The 24,806-nt window shown below is 45.3% G+C and overlaps 1 protein-coding gene across 4 annotated transcripts; it reads left to right on the top strand.

The window, feature by feature from the left end:
- Window positions 1-89: 89 nt before the first annotated feature.
- On the top strand, window positions 90-24,759 carry PISD (phosphatidylserine decarboxylase). 4 transcript variants are annotated; one of them, XM_066199994.1, is made up of 8 exons: window positions 90-158; window positions 3,152-3,246; window positions 7,074-7,249; window positions 19,454-19,690; window positions 19,816-19,954; window positions 20,673-20,819; window positions 21,510-21,670; window positions 21,977-24,759. In XM_066199994.1, exons 1-8 carry the CDS (start codon window positions 133-135, stop codon window positions 22,199-22,201), a joined length of 1,206 nt encoding a protein of 401 aa, XP_066056091.1. In that variant the 5' UTR covers window positions 90-132; the 3' UTR covers window positions 22,202-24,759. The 4 variants fall into 4 exon arrangements, with proteins under 4 accessions (XP_066056091.1, XP_066056092.1, XP_066056093.1 ...); XM_066199995.1 differs by lacking the exons at window positions 90-158; window positions 3,152-3,246; window positions 7,074-7,249 and adding exons at window positions 10,956-11,228; window positions 15,311-15,532; window positions 17,314-17,479; XM_066199996.1 differs by lacking the exons at window positions 90-158; window positions 3,152-3,246; window positions 7,074-7,249 and adding exons at window positions 15,074-15,532; window positions 17,314-17,479.
- The last annotated feature ends 47 nt before the right edge of the window (window positions 24,760-24,806 follow it).

Consider the following 24,806-nt stretch of genomic DNA (forward strand, 5'->3'; position numbering starts at 1 on the left):
CCCGCCGAGCCCCGCCGCGCCCGGCCCCGCCCGCTCCCCTCACGGCCGAGGCCCCGCCCCCGGCCCCGCCCCCGCGCTCTTCCCGCCCTCGCGCGCGGGCCGCGGCAGAGGACGCGGCGGCGGCGTGGGAAGATGGCGGCGGCCGCGGCGCGGAGCAGGTACGGGCACGGCGGGGCTGGGGCTGTCATTGTCACTGTCACTGTCACTGTCACTGTCACTGCTCGGCCCCGGCAGCCCTGTGTGACAGCCGGCACCCCGCTGGGGAGGAGGAGCCGGGCCGGGGGCCGCAGCCGCCCCCTTGTCTCCCTCCTCGTTCGCTGACGTTTCCCTACCGGGGTGAGTGCTGTTCACTCTGCAGCCTTGGCCCTGCCCTTGGCATGTGTGAGGAGCCTTGCCCTCCTTCTCTAAGCTGGAAAGGAAGATAAGGGGCTGACGCGTTTTGAGAACCACAAGCGTGTGGCCTTGTATAGCTGTGACTCGGTTTTGCAGTGTGTGGCTGTCAGTGTGTAAGTGCCGAGTAGAAATCGGTAGATGGGGCCGGCTAGAGCCCCTCGGGTTATGCAGTCCCGGGGGGGTGGCTGTGAGGGGAAGCACCTGCCCGGGCACTGATACTCCTCTACAGGAGATATCCTATTACAGGTTGTGCTTTTCATAGCAACCGAGCAGCTTAAGGAATGCTGTTTCTCGGGCACAGTTCTCTATTCTTGGATAGGATAGAACACACAGTCCCCTTGTTCCCCCCTGTTCCTGAAAATCTGGAGAAAACACCTTGTGCACAGAACGTTCTGGTACCTCTGGCCTCAGTGCTGGCAGCAGAGTGTTGTCCCTCGTCCAGAGATGGAAAACCCAGAGGGGCTGAAGTTAACATGGAATTCCTTGGCAGTTCCTTCTCCACCAGCCTCCAGTCGGGTGGGAGAGGCAGAAGGTCAATACTCCCACATGCATTTGTACCCATCAAGGTCAGGCTGTCAGGAGCAGGGAAGGTGAGACTGTTCAGTTTTGTCATCTCAGCCTGCTTTTAGGCAGATTTCAGAGTGAGGCGGAGACTGATTTTCCAGTGTTGGACACCAGAAACAGTTTTGGGAAGAGCTTAGGGTTAGGTGTTGTGTCCTTCCACTGTCTGAGGAGGTCCCAGGTGCCCTGCCCTGCCTCGCCTCAGCAGCAGGAACAGCTCTCGGGTGCTCCTGTGAAGCCAACACAGCTCATTCTGTTCTGACTACATTTTTGTTTAGACTATTATGTAGGAAGGCTAATAAGTGTCTCAAATACTAATGCTTTAGGCTGCAGTTAAGATTTAATTTTTTTTTCCATTACTTTTTAGGATTTGAAAACTCTTCTGGTAAATTTAAGTCTCGTGCTAATTTGATTAGTTCTTTATTTTTTTGAATCCCTTAGAAGTAGCCAGGCTCCCAGCTTACTGATGAGCAAGTGCTCCTTTTATCCCAAGTGTTTTAATATGTTGTAAAACAGGCCTTGTAAGTCCACAAATTAGTGTAGGTCTGGTTTATGACCCAAGAGCATCAGGTGACCTCATTGTTCATGACAAATTACAACGTGTTACTCTGTAGAACATACAGGTTCTGCAGCAGTGGGAACACTTTTTCTGTCTTGCCAAGGAAATGGCATCCTGGGAGATGATGCAGCAGTGGGGCGTGTTTAGCACGTGGTCACAGGAATCTGGGGCTTGGGGAGGGTCTGTCCTGTCACATTTGAGTTAATACAGGGATTTTAATAGAGACCACGAAGCTGAAGGGCAGAGTGAGATATTCTGACACTGTTGCTGTGGGGATAAGAGAAAACTTTAGCTGTTGGTCCTTGGCTAATGTTAAAGCATAGTTACCAAGCATGTGCTGGCATAATGATGTGACTTCTAGACAAGAATTCTATTATTTGTAGATTCTTCTTTGAAATAAAGGCATCATGTCTATATGTAACTCAGTAGACACCTGAAATTAAGTCTTTAAATTCTTAATAATCACTTCCTGAGATTGAATGGCCCCAAATGATGCAATAGCTTGTAAGCTACTGAAGTAATTGTGTCCTTGGCGTATCTGATCAAGAGCAGATGAAGGCCAGAGGGCAGATGAAGACATCCCAGCTGTGCCATTGCCTCCTGGAAATGAGCAGGTTACACAAAGATCTGGTTCTTCCTTAGGGCCTGAGCCTGTTGGGGTGAGAACCCTGTCCCTCTCCTCCCTGTGATCCTGTCTGACAGCAGGATGTTGTCAGGCCACGGTCAAATACTTGTTTAAGCATGCGTATTTACAGACTTTGAACGGTTCTTGTACAACTGGATGTCTCCTTGTCAGATTTATTACAAACATGAAATTAAATATTAAACACAGAAAGTCCTGTTTGAACCTGTTCTCTAGATTGCCCAGTTCCAAGTCTATTTTATGTATTTTCAGAGGAGCAGAACCACTCTCACTGCAGTTCACCAGTGAGCAGAGTGGTAAGGTAAATTCTAAGGGAGAGCTACTGTGCCTGGCAGCCTTTTTACTTTTTCAGCTACCCCACCTGGTCTAATAAATGCCATTACTTCTTCACAGAATCCAAAACTTCTCTATGTACTCCTCCTCCTTCCCACAGGATGGTAAGGTAAAAGTTACATGAACCAAACCCTAAGTGTCTCTCTAGACAGTTACTCTTGTAGGAGGTTCTTAAATGACGCAGTTGTAGCAGCCCAGCGGAGGTGGAATAATCCCAAGTACTAAACAATAATTATAAAATTTACCACTCCATTTGCATTTTAGAGCTCCAAACAGGCCAAGATACAGTAGTACATGCTGACAACATAAATAGTTGTCTGTAAAGGGCTATTGGCAAGATCAGCATCTACAATACCCAGAGAAGTATCACTGTTAAAACAGCCCAAGGGGAACACGTCAATATTTGTTAAGAAAAAGAAAATATAAAGATGCATCATTAAATAAATACCTGCAAGAGCAGTTGGATTGTCAGGTTTTTCAAATTTTTTTTAGGAAAGGAGTAGACCATAAGGAACTAGGCCCAGTGGAAATTTTATCATTTGAGTAGGCTTCTCCCTCTATTACTCAGCTGCTAAATATTAGATTGTCAGTACACTGAACTGCTGACGTTTGCATTCCTGAACATTTGCACTTAAGCAGCCACTTCTTTGTTGTATTTGCAGTTTGCTGTGCAGCTGTAACTTGCTGGTGCAGAAGAACCTGTGTGTTAGAGCTGGAGTCCTGTGGAAGCAGCCTCCTTCAAGGACATTTTTCAGTGGTAAGTGATGGGTTGTGTCTGCCGGTGGTTTGAAATTCAGGATCACTCAAAGTTTGGCAAATTGTGTTCTCATTGGGGAAGATGAATTCCTTGAAATGAAAGGAGTGGAAGTCCATCATCAAAGACCAATTCATGGCATTTCCTTAGACACAAGCTTGCAAATTATGTTTTCCACATAGCAGAAGAAGTATATTTACCTTTTTCGTAAGGTTCATTATGAGCTGTTGTTGTTTGTTGCTTGCAAACTTTACAAAGCATCTGAAACTTTTTCTAGTGAAGATGATTCCTGAATAGCAAATTAAAACCCATTAGCTATAGGTTTATTTTTCTTAATTGATTTCTGCACTTTAGTTTTCTCAGAAATCTAGAGTTCAAAAATTTTATTTTTTAAAAACACAGTATAATTTACCAGAAAGATTCATGTTAGGACAGTGTTTTTACATTTTGAAAAACCCACTCAAATGAACTTGATGAGCAATAATTTGTGTGCTTTGCACACCTACTGAAGTGACTGACTGGGAAGGGCAACATCAAACTTAGGCATATTTAGAATCTTCAGCTGTATTACCTGCTTTGTAGTGCTGTTCTTATCAGGTGTTCACCTTGAAAAGGCTGAGAGGTTCAGATTTCAGCAGTTTAACAGCCCTATAAGAAAGAAAAAGGTATAAATATCTTTTTATATTTCAATCTATACTCATAATTTAAATAGATCAGGAAATCAGAGTAGGTTTACATGAAATGTTTAGGACTTGGTTAAAATGGGACTTGCACTTGACCTTTCTGTGTAGATCAAATCTTATTGTTTGTTTTTAAGGAATATTTGTAAACTTGTGGCATGTGCATTGTAATGTATTGGTATCACAAATAGCTGTCTTCAATTTTTGTTTCCTTGCCAGCTGAGCTATTGGCCTCATTTTCTAAAACCATTTCTTTGGGTTAACTTGCCTGTCCGAATGCTTTGTCTGGCATATCATATATGGATATTTCATTATTGAAAAATATGCTTACTCAGATGAATAGAAACAGCAGCTCTTTGTTGTCTATAAATCAAAGTCATTATAGAAAAAAAATCTTGGAAGCTGAGACATAAGCAAAAGTTGTTGATCACAAAGAAGAAAAGGTCATTTTAGTCAAAATTAGCTTTGAGTTTTGAACAAGTCAACTTTTTAGCCTGACATTTTGTAATTCATTGATATTTCAGATTCTGATTTGGATTTAAATCTAGATGATTTGTACATGATGACATTAGAAAGGAAAGATGACTCTTCTCTAATTTTATCTCCAGCCCTTATAGTGGCCTCCTCTAAGTGTTTGTGTCATGTCGTAGAAAAAATTCGTAATTTGGTCAGAGTAATGAAGCAGCATTTATGTTACTGCATCTAACTGCATAAACTAGAGCACTCCTGCCATTATTCACTTTCCTTTCTCATCCTGAATTTTCCAGCATTTCTGAGGGAAATGCGTCTTTTTCACCTGTTCCAGAGAAGGAAACTGTTACTGATTTTTTGGAACCACTTTTTGTTCTCATTTGCTGAATATATTCAGTGTTTAAGAGAATTCTGGAAGAGGCTGGCTTTATCTGTGAGGGCTTCAGATTTAGGGTAGTATCTAAAAATGCTGTTAGTACATTGATAGTCCTGCATCTTTTTCCTCTCGCCCTGGGCTTGTTTCTGCTGGCTCTTGTGCCAAGGTAAGAGCACTCCACACATTCTCATGCTGCTTTCCAGGGAGCAGCAGTAGCATCATTAGAGAACGCGATGTTCAGCTGAAATCTAAGCAGTGCCAGCTGCCTGAACCTGGATCTGTTGCCAAAATCAGTCACTAGTGTTCTTGTCTTTGAACTTGTGGACTTGTGTGAATTCCACTTGTGTCTGAAAGATGTGGAATTTTATTTTCTCAGGGCAAAAAAACCTGAACCGTGGCATGTTGGATGCCTTTGCAGTGATCATGTTTTGGAGACCAGTTACAGAAGTGCTGTTTCATTAATGCTGCAGATGGGGAAACGTCAACTCTTCATTTATCAACAAATGAAGTTGTGTTTGCTGTGGCTTGTGGAACACCCCATGGTGTGGTCACTGCTACAGGAAGGGAAATGTTCACAGGGTTGTAATCAATGCTCTTGAAGCAGAAACTGCCTCTCTCTGGATCCGAAGGAGAAAGAGCGGTTCCCACTAAGGGGTTTTGGTTTGGGAATTTGTGAAACTCTGCTGAAATTGCTGAGCAGCTTTGCTAACTTAGAACCAAAGATGTGGTGAGAGGGAGTTAAAGGCTTTAGGGCTAAAGAGTATCACTGCTCTGTGTACAGACATTTCTGTTGAAATAGTGATGCAAAGTTGAAAGGTTGCAGAGTCTTTGTAAATTCAAGTAAGTCGGTCTTTTTAAACATTCAGCTGTTCTAAATGATCCCTCTCCTTCACTGAGCATTGTTCTTTAGGAAAGAATAATTTTTAGAATCTTAACTGTAACTGTGGTTGCTGCCTTGTTTGTTTATTGGGTTTGGTTTTCTCCCCCAGGAAAGAAAATACTTTTTTTTTTCTTTTTCTTTTTTTTTTTAAGGAGGAGCAAAGCTGGTTTTGTTTTATGATTCATTTAGGACATATCATTTAAGCAATGTTTTAAATCACACATGTAGAAAAGAAATTATACAGAAATATTATTTTGATGAAACAAAATGTGGACAAGAATTACTTTTATTTGGCATCTTTTTGCAGCATCGTGGCTGAATGCTTCTAATCAACTCAATTCCTTAGAACTAAACCTCTCCAGACTTCAAAACAATTGTGCTTTGTCTCTGTGTGTGCCTAGAAATAGAGCTGGTGTTGGCTGAATTCTTTTGGTTGCTAATGCATCCTTTCATAGTCAAACCCTAAGAAGCCTGACTTTGATGGAGCAAGATAAAGTTCATTGGGTTTGATCCTGGCACATCCAAGTTAATGATTGCTGTGGAAATGACACAGTCAGTATCAAGAATTGGTTCTGAGCATTTTCTGTCAGGCAGTGGCTCCTACTCATTGCTGAGGACTTCAGGAGCAGCACAGTCTAATACTGACTTAGCCCTGGACAGATTTGTTTTCTCTGAAGATTTTGGAATGGAAATACTCCCACGGCTGTGCCTGCCCCATGCTTGGTCTGTTGCCTAGTGACCACGGTGTCCTTGTATCTCACAGTGACTGCAAGGCTGGACTTGAGCAGGAGGAGCTTGGTAGTTACTCAGAAAGAAACAGATGTAATACTACACGTCTCTTTGTTTCCCATGGTGACTTGTATTACAGCAGAAATGGGCCTGTTTTCCTCTTACCAAGCCTACCCTAAAACAGGTGATCATTCCCTTCCCTCTTCCAGTTAGCTGTACAGTCTGGAGATTCCCTAACTGTAGTGAAAGCTTTAATGACTGAGAAGCACAAATCTTCACAGTAGTGCAGATTGTTCCCCAGCAAATGATTATTCCACATCGTACCAAGGTTCTCACAGCTGGAAAGTAGGATAGTGCTGTCAGACATTAGTTTTATGTATTTCTCCACGGGGCTTTCAGGGAGAACAATTTATACATATTTTGGGGAGAAGAATGTTGGAAGTGTGTGGGGTGACAGGGACAGGGATGAGGTTAAAACCACAGATGACCAATTAAGTGTTGGTCAGTTGAGTTACAGTAACTTGGTAAACTGCAATAACTGGGTTACTCAGCAGCATCTGTACAGACCTTCTGTGTCAGATTTATTTGCTAATCACATTTTCACCCAAGCTCATATCCCTCAGTACACAGAATTGCTTTCTCTTTACTGTGTAGCTGTTCTCTTTCCTGAAGTCTGGGATTTTTTCTGTTCCAGACAGGAAGAAGCTTCACACTGCTCCTGTGGGGCAAGTCTTCCGCCTGCGGCCCTTCCATGTGCTGGTGGCTACAGGTGGAGGATATGCAGGATACAGAAAATATGAGGATTACAAGTTGGAACAGCTGGAGAAGAGGGGCATAGAGGTGCCTGTGAGACTTGCAAGTGAATGGGAGGTAAGAAACTTGGGGCAATTTAACTTCTGCCACGTTTGAGGCAAAGCTCCTTTGCTTCCATTTCAACAGAGGAAACTTTGATTTGACTGTACTGCCAACATGACAACTCATGGAACTACAGTTTCTGTCCCTTCAGTAACTCATTTTGGCTCAAGTCGTGGTACATTAGGAACTGCCAGCATCTCCTCCACCTTTTAGTGTGGCTGACACCATATGTGCTTTACAAGAAAGCTGAGATGGGATTAATGCCTGGTTAATAAAAACCTCCCTGTTCCTTGTATAAATATACAGCAAGCCTTTTTTTTCATAGGTAACACTTGGGTCTGTAATTCCTCTTGATCCTGAGGGATTTTTGCCTTTTCCTTTTGGATTCCGAGGAGCTGAGAAATTATTGTGGAATTGCAGTGTGTGTGTATCAGACTCAGAGGTCAAATACCCATTGCAGCACTGAAGTAAGAAATACTTCATTACTTCCTTTAACTGCTATATTGCCTTTGAAGTATGAAGTATATTGTACAACTCCGTGTTGGACAGTTTAAAATGAATGTGGTATTCTTCCAAACAGCCAGTTGAGTGCCTGCTTCAGTGCCACTTCTGAAGGCAAGGAGTTAAAGATTCTAGGATTGTAAGGTTGTGCAGGAGATGCTTCAGTGTGACCTTTGGCACTGTTTCTTTGCATTCCTGAGCACACTGCCAGTGTGTGAGATTTGGCCCCGTGCCTGTGGGGGTCTAGGCTGGAATCCCTAAATTCATTTTCAGTAGTGACCCAAAGCAGATATGATCCAGACCGTCCAGATGCTAACAGCTTAGCCTCTGATAGCTCCTGAGGAATCTGTCTGTAAATCCATCTTCTGTATATTCTTTTCCTGCTGAAGTTTGTTTCAAATGGGTTCTGATTAAAAAAGAACTGGTAAGTGTCCTCAGAGTATTTATTTAACAAGGCAATGTCAACTGAATTTTGATACTTGAAAACAAATACTCTTTTGTTATTGTTCATACTTTTTGGTATGAAGTCGGGTAATTCTCTTCTTGCATTTGTCTTCTTTCATTATACTGATATGTGGGTTTGTTATTATTTGGTGGAGCTGAGAGTATTGCATTTGATGAAGCAGCTTTAAAGGATTTGGTGTTTACAGAGGGGAAACACACAAAGAATTTCAAACTGATGAGCAGGGCCCCAAATGCAGCAGACCCTAGTAGGAGACACTAACAAGATGTTCCAGCCTTTACTGATGTGTTTTCAGTTCTGTTGAATGCTTCTGTGAGAGGGAAAGGGAGCTCAATGGTTATGAAGAAAAAGAGAAACTGTGGTCAGACATTGAGAGAAATATTTCAAACAACGAAGGATTCAAGAAATATAAGAGCTGCATTGTTCCTTTTTATTGTAAAGTGAAGTGGAGTTTTTTGCTGACCTATCATTTTCCATTGTACTGGGTTTTTGCATCACTGGACACGCTTAGGAGCGTGGAAAGGGGGGTGCTGTCCTGTTTTTAGGGCAGAATAAGCCTTTGCATAGGCAGAGAGAGACCAAGTGTGATCGAATGGATTTTGAATACTTCAGAAGAGTAACAGAACAAGAAATTGGTGCACATGCCCTCCCTGTGGAGCCTGCTGCTCTGAAGTGCTGATTCCACAGTACCAGCCTCGTGTTCCTGTGGGAATGTGGACCATCTTCCACCTGCCAGCTCTGTGTGTGAGGCAGATTCCACTGCTTCTGAGCAGGAGACAGACATTAAATGGCCAATCCTCACCCTGTTGAGCTGGCAGGGAAGCTCTCCCTGTAGCAGGGGTACATGCTGGGATCCTCATTGAGGTGTGCATCATTTCTGACTGAATTACTGAGTCGACAGCTTCTGTGTGGTTTTGTTTTGCTTGAGCTTCATAAAAGAATGGGGGGGGGGATTATTCTGGTGTAAGTCAAGTGTCCCTTAAGTTTCTCCACAGGGAAAGAGGGAACTATTGTTTCTTTAGCACAGACCTTTTCTTTGTGTAATTTTCTTGGAGACATTGTGTTGCTAATAGCTTGAGCTGATTAGGGCTTTAGTGTCTCCTGCTGTGAATACCAGTGGGGATCAGCTTTCATTTAATTAGATGAGGTAAAGCAGAGGGCTTGGATGGAGACAGGTAGATGTTTATCAGATGGAAGGAAGCTTATTGTTCCAAATCTTTGCTGTCACAGAACGTTTCCTGGCTGGGATCTGCATGCATGGCATGCCATTCATATGCTAACTAGAGGCATTTTGTTTCTTACCTAGGCACCAGGGCACTGTTGGTACAGGATCACAGAATTACTGTGGGAAACCTTGGCCAGAGGGGGAGTTTGGAAGAACAGAGTGACCGGATGAACCAGAGTTTGGAGAGTTGAGCTTGTAGGTGTCCTTTGCTCCTGTAGTTTGTTCTGTTCTGTGTAAGGGAAGAGCAGTGTTTGTTGGAGTGACATGTGCCAGGAAAGCGCAGTAAACCACTCTGGAAGTGAGCTGCAGTGTTCAAACTGCAGCTTATTGTCACGGGCCAGTTTTCAAAAACAACTTAATTCACTAGGAAAGTGCTGGAGCATAGGTTTAGGACCTGGGTTCTCAGAGGTAAGAACAACACAGCCTTTCCTACTGATGTCAGGAAGTGCTTGTATTTATGTAACAGAGGATACTGGAGCTCATATGGCAGTACAATACAGAAGGTGCTTTTCTTGGCCCGGAGGAGACATTTAGTATTATGATAAGAGGTGTGTTTCAAGTTCAGGAAAGGGCTAATAATGGAAGAATATCTGATTTTTGTTTTAATCCAACTTCAGAAGAAATACAATCTCGAGTTGTTCTCTTATATCTCATTCTTGCTCGCAGATTCTGATGCTTGGAGGGTTTTTTGAGCATATTTGCAATTATAAAAAATCCTTGTAAAGTGGTCCAAAGTACACAAGAAAGACGGTTAGAAAATACTAAAACCAGTGACATTTCAACAGCATCAAATTGTGGAAAGGATGCAATGATGTCAATGTTTTTCTCGGTTGTCCTGGAAAATTGAACCAAGTAAAATGAGTTTGGGATTGTGGGTTTTTTTAAATCTAAACAGTGGAAAGGCTTTTTGAGTAGATGAGTGTTCTATCTCGTGCAACTTCCTGAGCATCTTGCTGGGCTTACAGAGCAATTTATCTGAGCGCTTCGGAAGCAGTTCATGAGACTGGAGCACACTTTGGCTGCCAGTGCCTCTGGTGGGATGGTGTTCCCGCACCCGGACTCTGTGGGATGGTGTTCCCGCACCCGGACTCTGTGGGACAGTGTTCCCGCACCCGGACTCTGTGGGACGGTGTTCCCGCAGCAGGACGCGCGGTGGGAAGCAGTCCCAGGGAAGCTGTGCAGTGCACAGGATCCGCACCGCTGCCTTGCTCCCCGACAAGTCTCTTTCCCCGTTGTCCGGGCCAGCGGCTCTTTGGGAAGCTGGGCGCTGGTCCCCGGGAGTGCCCGACCCTCCCAGGGCAGTTCTCGTCCCGCGGGCGCGACATCGCCGTCGCCGTGTCCCGGAGGCGTCCGCTGTGTGTTCCGCCGCGTTCGGGCCGCCCTGGCCCCTCCTCCGCGGGGGCCGGGGCCGTGCGGGAAGGAGCCGCCGAGCAGCGCCAGTGGCCGGAGGCGAGGCGGGGCAGGGCCGCCGCCCGCGCCGCTTCCTTAAGGCTGGGGCGGGCAGACAGAGCTCGGCTCAGCGAGCGGCAGCGCGGCCCGGGGCCGGGACCCACCCCGGGGCCACGGGCGGGAGGTAAGCGCGGAGCTGCCGGGCCGGGGGAAGGCGGCGGCCGCCGTCCGCTCCCCTGCCCGGCCGGAGAAGGGGCCCCGGGGGCGGGATGGCTGCGGCGCCGTGGGAGGGGGGGTTCGCAGTCCGCTGAACTTTGTTCACGTGTCTGAAAACTGCTTTGGAAGGAAGGGTCGGTGTCGTATTTCGGCGATTGGAGTTGGAAAGCCGGGACGGAGGAGACTTCCCTGGGCATCAGGTAAGGGCTGCTGGACCGCAGGGCAGATGTGCGAGGGTTGGCGGCCAAGGGGTGATTCACTCCGCCTTGCTGGAAATTTCAGGTGATGTTCCAAAGTCGACTCATGAGTAATCTCTGAGTAGATTTAAACAGAATGAGGCTGCTGGTCTGCGATAAGGCTGGTCCAGAGTCCCGCGGGGCGGGCAGGGGGCCGAGGAGCCGCCGGAGCCTTTGCGCAGCTTCCGCCGGGTGGGAAGGATGTAACGCGGCTCGTGCTTCCTTTAGAGACCCTTTATGGAGCTGAGAGTTTGCTTTACCCTTATCTTAAGCTAAAATAATGGGGCGATAGTAGCGGGTGGTACTGGGGGGTGTTGTTTTAAACCATTTACTGGAAATGATTACTCCAAAGTATTAAAAGGGTGCCATCAAATTTCATGTCACTTTGTAAAATAAATAAGCTTTATCTCCTTGCTTCACAGAATGTCTTTGAGACAGAATATCTTTTTGCACAGAATTCAGAACCCAGTTGTCCAGTTAGGCTATCCTAAAATACTACTTTTGCTCCCTGCTCTGTTTATAGAAAGCAACTGAAACAGCATTGTAAAGTTAGGGGAAAACAATGAAAAGGGTTTTTTTTCCTAACATACGGAGGGAAGATGGATAGAAAGGCCTTTTTTTCAAATGAAAAGTAAAGAATTTCAGACAGTAAGGGTGGATGCAGCCGGGCATGGCACGTTTCGTTCGGCAGCGCTGGTAAATCCGCGGAGAGCGGTCCCGTTGGAAAACTCCCCGCGGTGGAGCCGGCCCGAAGGCGCTGCGCAGCAATCCCGTGGCCTTGGCGGGCGCTCGGCGGGCGCTCAGCTTTCCCGGCAGCATCGGGGCAGTTCCGTTGTGCTCTCGGGGTTGGGGAGCTCCTGCCCGGCTCTGGAGGATCCAGCGTTTGTCCTGCCGGGCCGCCTGCGGAGAGGGTTGGGTGGGAGCAGGGGTGATGTGGGCGATACTAAACAGTTACTGCTGGGAAAGGAGCGGAACCTTTCCCAGCGGTCGCAGAGTACCTCGCCCCTCGGTGCAAGACCGAAGTTTTTGCTGGCACTTGAGTACAGCACTGGGACGCATTCGGTGCATTTTTTAAACAGTAGTTCTGTGACCAAATAGAGAAAGTTTGACCAAAGGGCTTTGAGCACTGACCAGCACATTCCAAGCCTAATGATTCATGCTTATGGTTTAAAATCGAGGCTGCAGGTTTGATTCAGTTGCATACTAGTCTTTGTTGCAACTGCTTTGCTGTGTCGTTTTTTTAAAACTTGAGAGAAGGACTTGAGTAGTTCACTATTTGACAAGTAATTAAAAGAGGTCACTGGATTTGATGCTTATTTGAGCTGACAGAGTAGAAGGGTGTTGCATATCTGGCAGATTAGCAGTCCTCTCTGAGATAATAGTTCTCTGTGGATTGATACCTGCTGGTAACTGCTGCTTTATTCGCCCAGCGTGGATTCTGGGTGAGTTCACACAGGTGAGGGAGTTTGATAATGGTGTGCATTATCAAGAATGTTAAAGCTTTTTGTCTAAGCTGATGGTGACAGGCTGTGGGCGCTGCCTGCATCCCAAGAGGTCCAGCTGTTGAGATGCCATTACATGAGTTCCTCTATCATGAGCTGTTTGATGAGCAGTTCTTGGTCCTTTCACCATGGAAAGCAGGTAAACTCAGGGTGCATTTTTCAGTTCAGCCTTCTTACACTGTAGCAACTGCATGTTACTCCTGGGGCAGGCACAGCAGGGATGGCAGCTGGCCAGGCATGTCAGCATCTCAGCAGGACTCAGGTATTGGCATCCTGGTGAATGGAATGAGGGAAGTAGAGCAGAACTTTAGAGAAACTTCTTACTTGGCTGTGTGCAGTTTTTTTAAGAAGTGGAAAAAAAGAACTTGTAGCACTCATGGGTTTTTTTGTTCCTGGAGAGGAATCTCTCTTGCCCCACGCTTTTTGTTTTGGACTGAAGGGTGGTGCTACCCACTGCATCAGGCTGCAGAACATTTCAGTGTCTGGGTTTTTTTAGGGAGCAGGTCAGCTGTTTAGCTGGGTACATGCCTCCATAGAATCATGGTTACTCCGTTGAGAACATCATAATTCCTTAAAATTGTTTTGAGGGGTAAAATTAAACTTTACCAGAAGAGCTTGTGGGTTACCTCCCTTATCCTGAAGGGAAGAGCACTGAAGCAGATGTGATAAGACTTGGATTTGCTCAGTCTCTCTGCAAGGGTGAAGGTTGCACAGGAGGAGATGGGATGGGGAGCAGGGTTCCCTGCAGGCTGCCGGGCTGGGTGCTCTGCTGCTCCTGCCCAGCTCCACCAGTGCCAAACAAACTCTCTCCCCACAGTTCTGTGAACACACGTGTTCAGTGTGAAAAACAATTCTGTCTTGCTCTGATGAAGTTCCTTTTGAAACCATGTTGTCAATTTAGCTTGTTGCTGTTTAAAATTAAGTATTTACTGGTGGTAATTTCTAATGTTCCTGGTGAATTGAGGAGTAGCTCCCCTGTGCTCCTTGTTGCTTTTCTTTGAATTTTGATAGGATTTTGGCTAACTGCTTTCAGCATTTTACTATACAGATGGCATCATTTTTGTTGTGTAGGAGTTTCTTGTGCCAGCCAGAGAAAGACTAAATGATACTTTAAATAGGAAAACAAAAAGAGTTGGCACAAGACTCAGGGAGGAAGGAGTATATTTTGAGTGCTTTCATTGATCTTAAATTTGCCTTCTTTCAATTAGCTGGGTTTTTTTAAAAATATACAGTTGTTAAAATTCAGCTTAAACAACATGAACACAGGTCTTAGAACTGCCTGACACACACAGAACACCATATAGAAGTTTTCTTCTTGAGAAAAATACTCTAATGCAGGATCTCCAGAGGTGTTTCTGGGGAGTATCTGGAATATTTGGAGTTGAAAGCCAATCAAAATACACAATTACTGCGTGAATATTCTCCTTTTGAGGCCTGACTGGGCTGCCATTAGCTAGTTAATTCTAGCTTTTCCTGCTGGTCCTCCCACTCCTCCTGCCTTATCCCTATTACAATGCAAGCCTTTCCCTCAATCAGAGCAGCAGTGCTGGTTTTGATCTACTGTTAGCCACAGTTTTCATGGTGCTTAGGCGGCTTTGGAAACAAGGAGGGGGGTTTTTGGTTGTTTTCAACCCAGATTTAGCAGAAAGCAGAAGTGAAATGGAGCCACTGGAGAGTCAGCCCTGAAATAGTTCTGAGTATTTGGTTTAATCTTGAGGTGAGATGTAGCTATCTGACTTCCACTTTTTGCACCAGGGCTCCCTTAACAATCCAAACCCAGTCACAGGAGGTTCAGAAAATCAATGTTTAAGGTGTGTTCTATAGGGTTAGAATGCTTAGATAGAAACACTGCTGCCTTTGGTCTTTAAAAACCAAAACAGCTTCCTTTAGTCCCGTTTCGTATTTTAGTTCTACAGGACATAAAAACTGCGACAGTACTGAAAACCACAGAATAGGCACATAACACTTCTTTTATACCCAATTCATAAGCTGGCCCTAAAACTGGCTTATTTGGTATGTATCTGGTCATTTGTAGAAGAATGTCCATTACCTGTTCCCTGAAGTGAGTGTTTTGAGATGGAAGGAGACTTCTGCAGATGGATGTTTGTGTCTGGCAAGGGTTGTCACATAGAAAGACATTCCTTTCCGTTCTATTTTGTTACTTACAAGCTGGACACTAAGAGCAGGAAAGGATTTTTGGTGCCCAACAGTCCAGAACTCTTAGCAGCAGCTGCTGCACTGCAGAATTGAAGCTGGGAGTTATCTCCTCCTCCTCTCCGCCCCACTCCTCCTCCCAGCCTCGCAATCAGGCTGGTGCTGGGATGAACTGTGCAAGGCCAGCTGGCTGCTCCTCTCACTAGTGCATCGCTGCCCAGCAGCCTGGGACAGCCTGCAGGGTGTTTTTTGGGGAGTGGGGTTTCAATGGCCACCCGGACTAGCAAGAAGCGAGGACTGCTCATATGGACAGCTCATTTTTATCGTGTGCAGAGTCGGCTTTGTAGCGGGATGTTGAAATGTGACACAATGCCTGTTTGTTTGCAATAGCTGCAACCCTCGTAGCAGAGATTCAAGTGGGAAACAGAGAGGGAATCCAGAGACAAACCAGCGAGGGATTTAGGAACTGTGACGCCGTGTCCTCTCTCCTATGCCGGAGCAAGCAAAGGAAAGAGAGGTAGAGGAGAAAAGACTGAGCCTTGCAACAGCCGTCACCCTGACGATGTGTCAGTCAAACACCCTGCAGGGACCAGAGCTCCACACAGGGAAATGGTGAGATGCTACAAAGCTTTATCTAACCCTCCACCCTCTTGCTACAACCTCCGCAAAGTTAAAATTCATGTCCGGAGGCTGCGCTCAGGGAACGGCGGCAGCGGCAGCTGTGCCGGGGACCAGCACCCACAGCTGGAGAGTCCAGGCCCGGCTGCCTCTGCCGGTGGGACACCAAGTAGGAGAACTCGTTTCAGGTACTGTTGAGTGTTTTCTGCTTTGCAGGAATGGTGGCTGAAGCGGGAGGGAGGCTGGGAGGGTTTCTGGGCAGAAGGAGCGGGAGCCATCTGCCAAGCTTTTGTTTGGCTTAATTACTGTAAAGCTCCTTATACATCGCCCTGGCAGAGAAGGGCACGCTGTTCCATGACAAGGGGACTGGGAAAGCTTTCATTCCTTTCCCTTCTTCTCTCCATCACTAGGAGAATGGAAAAATGAGTTGAGGGGCCGCTCTGAAACCAGGCCAAGGCAGTGAGAAGCCCGAGGGCTCCAAAGCGATGCAGCTCTGCAGGGATTGGTCCAGGAGCGACTGCAGTGAAGGGGGGGAGAGCAGCAGGAGGGGGAGAACGGGACCCAACCCGCTCCTGGCCTGCCAGCCCTCGCAGGCTGCTGGGTGCTAGGGATGGAGGGAGAATGTGAGGTGTCCCTTCCTATTCCCATGGGAGTCAGTCCCACCTCCTGCTGAGAAGCCTGCATTAACTCTGCTAAGACAGCACTTCTGCTCAGGGTTCTTTTTCCCTGTTGCATTAGGATGCACAAAGCGTTCTCTGTTTATTTATTAGTTCTTCAGGGGAAAGAAGTTGTGTTCGCTGCAGAGAAAATATCCCTGAGCCAAAATCACCATCTTTCGTCCCAAAGTGGTGACAGTTATACCTGTCTGCCTGATATTTCAATTCTCATCCAAGTTTTGAAAAGAACGAGTTGGCAAGAAAACTCCCTTTTAAATTCGTGGCTTCTTTCCATCGTGGAAAGACATACGCAGTGTTTTGTAGCTCCTCTTTCATATCACAGAATCCCTTGAGTGAGCAGGGAGCTGTTGGGAACAGTCAGACTGTGCCACTTGAGTTTGTGTGCACACGTCGCTGTGTTCTGGTTGCAGAGCAGTCTCCTAGGCAGGAGTTGGGTCAGTCAGTTGAATAGTTTGCCCTCAGGTAGACAGATTTCCATTTGATAACGTGACCTTAGAAATTCCAGTGGTTTTTCATGAGTTTTGCATCAGGGTTTTGCATCCAGACCTCCTGCCAAGGTCTGAACTTGCAGGCCCTTGATGTCTGTCCTCTGCTGAGAAGCTTGAGCAGCTTTTCCCTGTGAGAGTTAGAAGGTCAACTTCTCCCCATGGCCATTGGTGCAAAATGAGATCCCTCTCAGTCAGGACAGCCACGTAACAAAAAAAATCAGAGATGCAGCTGGTTATGGGGCAGGGAAGTTGATTATTGGGCCATTGGGTCATTGTGCAGTAGTGGAAATATTGACTCTGTCCACATTCCCTATTCAGAACCAGGATACTCAGTGAAGGCTTTTAGACCTGGAAACTGGTCTTACCTTCAATTTTTGAGGGTGTCATTCATAAAACGTGACCTGTGAGCGTGAACACCTTTATTTGGGCAGAGAACTTTGGTTTTTTAGATAAACCGTTCTTCTGTTTTGGGAAGGGGAAGAACTGATCAAAATAAAGGACTAAAGACTTGTAGTATCAACGGTTAAGAAATGTTTAGGAGGAATAGCTGACCCCAGCTGTGGGAAGCTGAGATGCCTGACCCTCTGATGTTGTGTATGTGATCTTTCAGGTTGCAATTCCCCCAGCTGGCCCTGAGGCGAAGGTTGGGCCAGCTGAGCTGTATGTCTAGGCCCGCTCTGAAACTCCGTTCTTGGCCTCTGACTATTCTCTATTACCTTCTGCCTTTCGGTGCTCTTAAACCCTTGACCAGAGTGGGATGGAGGCCTATGAGCAGGGTAAGTGTGAGCAGGTGTCTCGTGTGCCTGCTGGGAGCTGTGTGTCCTGGAGGAGCTGGCAGCAGCTGGGGGGAAGAGTTGCTTCATGCAGGACAGCCTGGTGTGAGAGCAGAGGTGCAATTCATGCTTCTGTTCAGTTTTTACTGTTCGTGGTGTGTTGATGGATTGCCTCACAGACAAGTCACTTTTTCAGAAGCAGAGAATTTGTCCTCTAACAGTCAGGGAAAGTCTTCAGAAACTTCTGAAGGAGTTCAGTCACCTCACAGTATTGGGGCTAGGACAAGGAAGGCCAAACCTCTTGGCAGGTTCCTTTTCCTGGTCCCGTTGAAATGGTCTCTTGTTTTTATTTTTGCACCATTAAGGTTTGTTCCTCAAGTTCATTGAGCATTTCTAGTCCAGCATGTCCAAATGATATGCAAATCTCTGCTCTGGCACTGTTGAGAGCAGGGTCTGGGATGCCTTGCACATAGTAATTCTCCCCACAAATCATGCGGTTTCTGAATCCAACAACCAAGGAAGTATTTTGATTGCAAACAGGAACGGAATTGCCATTCTTAAGCCTATTTCATTGAACATCTGTTCTGTTTGATCCCATCGACTTGAAAACCAAGCTCCTTTGAAGAGAAGGGGCTGCTAGGAAATACCACTTTTGACAGTTTTTATAGTTGTATGTACATTTTCTGTGTTGGTGGAAAACAGCAAAGTTAATTTTTAGAAATTAATACAGTATGGGGCATGTCAAATAAAATGGCAATTTTTTTCTTCAGTACTTCAGCTTCCATAACCTAAAGTATAGGTTTGTTCATTTAGAAGGTTTTATCTGAAGTAAGATTAGGTTGGTACTTCCTTTCTGAAATATCCCTGTATGTACACAGGATGGTGATTCGTAAGTGAAATCTCAATTGGCTGTATTTGATACGATGGAGCCAGAGCGTACTTCTGTTTGTGTTTATGGCTGTGTTTGGCAAGACTTAGTCCTGAAGGATATGACTGAGAACAAATGACGACTCTCACTAAGAAAAACCCCAAGGTTTAGCTGCAAGTTGGATGTAGCTGTTTCAAAACAGCACCAGTCAGCAGATCACCACTTCCTTTGCAAAAGTGGTTTCAGAGTGTTCAGTTCCCTTGGTCCATATTCCCCAGCTCCCCACAGTTACATCATAGCCATGTGAGCTTCCTGGCTGACAGCAAGTACCACAAACCTCAGAAGAGTTTTCTGCTGGAATTATCAACAGAAAGATGGTGTCATCTGTCCACTTCCATCAACAGCAGATGCCTCTTGCCAACTTTGTTTCATTTGTTTTCCGTGATAAAACTTGGGCTTTGGTGCAAGTCTGGAGGTGTATTTCTACAGAAATAAAGGCACTTTCTATTCTTGCAATTAGCAACTCCTGTTGTTGTGAGAGAAGGAGTAAGGCTGGTGTAAGTTTATACCTGTGTAGCTGCATCCAGTGGGTACATTTCTTTGATGGATCTTGTGTCATTAGAGCATACAACACGCAGTACTGGGTGTTGGAAACACCCTCAGTAGTATCCTGCATCTGAGGAGCATGTCATCCAACACTGAGAAGTCATTTTCATTTGGTTATTCACAGAAATTTACACATTGGTAATGTTAAACTTTTCGGATTAGTGTTCTACTAGAAGATGTGCAGTGTCTCTTTTTTCTCTAAGCCTCACATTGGGCAGTTTCCAGTAACTTCAATGCGGAGCTTCAGCCTGCAAGGGAGTGGAAATCCTGGCTTCACTTTAAAGTTACGATAAATTTCATCCTGTCTCTTGTCTACTCTGACCAGAATGGAGGGAATGAGGATGAAGTGCAGTGTAAATTTTTTTGCTGCCTTAAAGGCTACTTGTAAGCCATGAATTCAAGGGAGGGGTTTGCAGGAACAGTTTGATCCTTGCAGTGTTAGGGGGAGAAATAAGAGAGCCATGGGTGGGGAGAGCACTGACCCGCTGCAATTGTTCCTCCAGGTCGCCCTGTACAAGTCAGTCCCCACCCGGCTGCTGTCGCGGGCCTGGGGCCGCCTGAACCAGGTGGAGCTGCCCACGTGGCTGCGGAAGCCGGTGTACAGCCTGTACATCTGGACCTTCGGCGTGAACATGAAGGAGGCGGCCGTGGAGGATCTGCACCACTACAGGAACCTCAGCGAGTTCTTCCGCAGGAAGCTGAAACCGCAGGCGCGGCCGGTCTGCTGCGTGCACAGCGTGGTGAGTGAGAGGAAGGGAGGGCTTTGCCCAGCGCTGCCAGCTTCCCTCAGCCCCCACGGGAACGGCACTGCTTCATGAGCAATTCATCGGCTGCTGACTGTTTCCCTTTCTTCTCTTTGCTGTAGATTAGTCCCTCTGATGGAAAGATCCTTAATTTCGGTCAGGTAAAAAACTGTGAAGTGGAGCAAGTAAAAGGGGTCACGTATTCTCTGGAATCTTTCTTGGGACCTCGCATCTCCACGGAGGAAATGCATTTTAGTCAGGGTGAGTTCTGTGTCAGTTCTGCATTTATTCTGCTGTGCCCTTTCAGTGTTCAGAAATCATGAGACTAAGAGAGATGGAAAAAAGTAACATTTTCTTGCATTGTCAGGAACAAAAACAGGTCTGATTTTTGGTTCATTTTATTTGAGGGTAACCATGTCGCTGTTCTAGTTCTTCTGTTTCTCACCAGTGGCTTTGTACAGTCATGCCTGGCTCATTCTGATTATCTGAGCTGAGTTGTTTGATTCCTACACGTGACTCCAAGATCTGTTGGTGTACCATGGCTGCAGCACTCCTGCTGTCACACTGAAATGGGCCCAAGCACTGCCTAGCAAAAACTGGATAAGCTACTCCTTAACAAGATCCATGCTCAAGCACTGCCCCTCTAATGACTTAGAGGACTCTTTGCAAATTCTGTTCTTAAAGGGTAGCTTTAATGAAAATTCTGTTGTACTGGATTTCTGCTTTTTTTGCTTAGGGAAGGGCAAACTCCAAAAGAAAAAGTTTCACTATGATTGAAACAATCCAGGATCTAATTTTCTTGTAAAGGGAAAGGAACACTTGGAAATACTAGATTCCTGGATGAAACATATGTTTGTGTAGTCTCGTGGGCTGCATTTAATCCTCTGCTATTGCCCTGGCTCTAAGATAGACTGCCTGGCTGTGGCAGATGACCTCAGGGGGAATATCTAACCCCTTCCTTTCCCTGCTTTCTCTGCAGCCCCACCTGGTAACTCTTTTCAGCAGCAGCTTGTCACAAAGGAGGGGAATGAGCTGTACCACTGTGTAATTTACCTTGCACCAGGGGATTATCACTGCTTCCACTCGCCCACGGACTGGACGGTGTCACACCGACGGCATTTCCCAGGTTGGTTCCTGCTCCTAGGAAACAACTGCAGAGCAGCTATGGAGGGAAGCACTGCCGTGGGCCACTGCTGAATGAGACACAGCAGTGCAGAAGTTGTACAGGAATGGCAGAAAAGTGATTTGTCTTAAACAGTAAGGAGTTTTGCAGCCGTACGGTTTACTAGAGCAAATCACATATAAATAGTGAAAACGTTAATATTGCATTCAAACTGGTTTGAGTTCTTTGAAGGACCCCTTTATGCATGCTGACCTGATCTGTTCCCAAATACTGTTTGCACCTGAAATACAGATAGATCTGCAGATCACACCAAACAGTAGCCTGAAGTATGATCTCTGCTTGTGCTTGGCAAAGAAAATACAACAGTTTCACTACTGGAGCTGGGCTCAGATGTTTTTGCAGATAAAAATATTTTACTTCTTGGTATCTAGCAACAACCTAAGTATTTGGAATTGGTTTCAAACACCGTGAGAGAGAGATTGAGCCACCACACACATCCTTCTGTGACCCCTTTGTTTTCAGCACAGACTTCTCTTTCAATTGCCCTGCCTGGCACTTGCCTCTCTTCCTACAAATAACTGACAGAGCCGTTTACTGGGTCAGCTCCAGTTACACTGAAAACACCATCTGAGTGGCATTACAATATTTCTACAAACCAGACCACCTAACCTGAGTATTTTCCCACTTCCTCAGGCTCTCTGATGTCTGTCAATCCCGGAGTTGCTCGCTGGATCAAGGAACTGTTCTGCCACAATGAACGGGTTGTCCTGACAGGTGACTGGAAACATGGCTTTTTCTCCTTAACAGCTGTAGGAGCAACAAACGTGGGCTCCATCCGCATCTACTTTGACCAGGTGAGCAGGATGACAGCAAGCACCTTTGTGGTGTTAGTGGTTGAGGTTGGTGCAGCACAACAACAACAACAAAAAAATCTTATTACCCTGAAATTAGAGTGTTTCACAGTACTGATATTTTAAGACTTATTTAAACAGTGTTGTCTCCAATGTAGACAATTTTTAAAATATTCCTATTGCCCCTTTGAACTGTGAGTTCCTGAATGGAAAATGCCTGAGTGTGTGCAGTCCACAGCTGTGGTGATGAATGAATAGAGAGCACTGAAATCCTCCAGTAAATCCTTCTCTTCTTCCTTCTCTGTACAGGACTTGCACACGAACAGCCCAAGCTACTCTAAAGGTTCCTACAACGACTTCAGCTTCATATCCAACAACAACAAGGAAGGAATCCCCATGAGGAAAGGGGAACATTTAGGGGAATTTAACTTAGGCTCTACGATCGTACTAATCTTTGAGGCACCCAAGGACTTCAAATTCAACCTCAAAGCTGGACAGAAAATCCGCTTTGGAGAAGCACTGGGCTCTCTATAGGAACTGTCTCAGCATGAAGATTTTCTATAAAAAGGGACTCTTTTCACACCACTGAGTGTTTCACTTATCAAGTCTGTATCACTCAGCAGGACCTGGGTGAGGAGAAAAAAAAGATGTCACTGCTGCGTTAAACTTGAAAGTATTTGGTCTACATTTACCTGCTGCTGAATGTAGAAACTGAATTGAATGATCATGGATGTATTGGGTACAGCTGCCTTTAAAGATGTTGCCCAGGGTGGTTTCTGGCCCACCCTGTGCCTGTAGTCTTTCATGTTCTCCCCTGAGTGTGCCACAGGATAATTATGTTCTTAGAGCCTCTAAGTCCCTTTTAAGCCTTCCTAGGCAGGTGCAGGGGGAAAGGGTGGAGGTAGAGATTACCTGTATTTAAAGGGACACTGACAGGCTGAGTCAGATCTTGTACCTTTTATCTACAGTATCTGTTTTTCAGACCTTGAGTAAAGAATATATTCTCATATTTATTTTATTCCAAGAAACTCTGCCTAAATTCTTAGATAAATGCAGTCTCTGAATGCACAGAGCGCCAAACAGTGAAATTTGCTGGTGTGGCTTCATGGCCCAAACAAAGCAAAATGTGCAAGTCAGTCAGCACCATGAGTGACACTCATCTTCGGTTTTGTACTGTTGGACAATTTTAGTTCTTTTGTCTGACATTGTCCCTTTAAAAACGGACTTTGCACTGTATTTTATATCTGAAAACAGTGTCGACATTCCAGACAACAGAACTTGTCATTTTGGGATTTTCTTTTCCTTTTTTTAAAGGCAGACAAAGCTCTGTGTCCTCTTCCTAATCCATGGTTTTATTTTGCTATTCCAGGCCTTAAAGTTTTTGTCTTTATGAGAGACAGATAATTTCACCTCTTGGATTAAGGAGTTAGAAGACACAGGGCATATTTTTCTTGGATGATGTGATGGCAACTCAAGTATGTTTTTACTTTCTGCTATGTATCTTGTTACTTTGTCACTAAATTCTTGAAGAATTAGTTCCTCTGTTACAGGACAGCTTCAGCTACTTCAGGACCAATTTTTATTGCACAGAGTGAAATGCCCTATGCACTGACTGTGTTTAAAATATTTATGGCTCTTAAAAGAAATCCCCCGTTGCTTCCCAGATGCCAATCTGGCCCTCCCTTGACTGGCAACAACTTCATCTTATTCAAAATACAAAACAAAATCCACACTGGCTCTGACTTCTGCCCTCATACTTAATGCTAGGAATGTGCTGGGGGCTGAAATCTTTGTGCTGATGCTTAATCCACTGTAAAATTTTAGAGCCTCTTTGTGACTGCACATCGAGAAGAGTTAAAATCTAACACCTTGGATCTCCTGCATGTGGCACTGACAAAAACCACTGCCAAAGTGAAGAGGAATTAAGTTTTAAAGCAATGTATCATTTTTTTTAAGAATAAACTGTTTCAAGTCCCAGCACTCAAACATTTAGAACTGATTTTGCTGTCCAGAGCTTGTTGGAGTGGACATGCTTATGAAACCTGCCTTTGTGCTTTCTGAAAGATTTCTCATACTACTTCCTTGCTTGAGCTACTTTTCTGCTACTTCAAGGAGATGAGAGGCTTTGACCAGCTCTGGTCTCCTGAAGAAACCCTTCTTTGTATGCACTGCAGAAAATAGAATATAATTTTGTTGTACAAATGTCCAGTTTGCCAAGTCCTGTACGCTTAGCTTGTCATCGGGAAGGAAGGGACAAGACACTGCCTCTAAGTGCTGTAGCCAGGCATAAGTCAGATGAGGGTGGCTGTTTGGGTGACAAGCAGGAGAAAATTCATTTGGCTCCAGGAGTCAGTCTTTCCTCACTTTACACAGGGAGGAGTTTGAAAGCTTGAAGTGGCTCTCAGCCACCTATCTTGTTAAACTTCTTGGCATTAGCAAGTTTACTCCTGCAGCAGCATAGTACCAGATACAAGTCTTTTTAAACCTTGGAGAGAGAGAAAAGAATAAGGCAAATATCAGCCCCGAGAGGATAAAGTTAGGGTGAGCTTTTTGATTAAACATCAATGTCATGGTAACAAGAGAAAGCAAATTTGTTGCAGTGGAGGGGAGAAAAAGACAACGGAATCTTTTCCCTCTTTCCCACTGGAGTCTGTGACAGCCAGACAGAGCCAAAGGAAGTTAAAGCTTTATTTTCTTCCTCCTCAGCAGCATCATCCATAGTATCTGAAGGTGACTGTTAGTCTAGTGATGGAGCATGGGTTGCTTGATGTTTGCTTTATTAGAAATCTCAGAAAAGGGAGAGAGGGTTCAGCATGCAAGTGGCTGTTTTTATGACGGCTGTAATACTGTGCAGAGCGAGCTAATAAACCAACATTGCTTGTGATGCAGGGGCCAGCAATGCACCCCAGGAGTGAAAACCAAGTTCCTCGAGGGTACTGATAATGCTGTGAATTTCTCCTGCATGGAGAATCCATTTAATTCAACTGTATCAGTAGCACGGTACTTTTGTATGTCAAAGTGTATGACTTACTGACATGAACTCATTTAATTGCAAACATTTTGAAATAAAGAGTCTTATCTGTGTTGCTTTATCTTTGTGGCATGACAGGTAACCTAAACTAGGTATTGCAAAGTGCAG

The sequence above is a fragment of the Chamaea fasciata genome, unplaced genomic scaffold, assembly GCF_029207755.1.
Source record: "Chamaea fasciata isolate MVZ Bird 193981 ecotype frontalis unplaced genomic scaffold, bChaFas1.0.hap1 SCAF_18, whole genome shotgun sequence".
Taxonomy (NCBI): domain Eukaryota; kingdom Metazoa; phylum Chordata; class Aves; order Passeriformes; family Sylviidae; genus Chamaea; species Chamaea fasciata.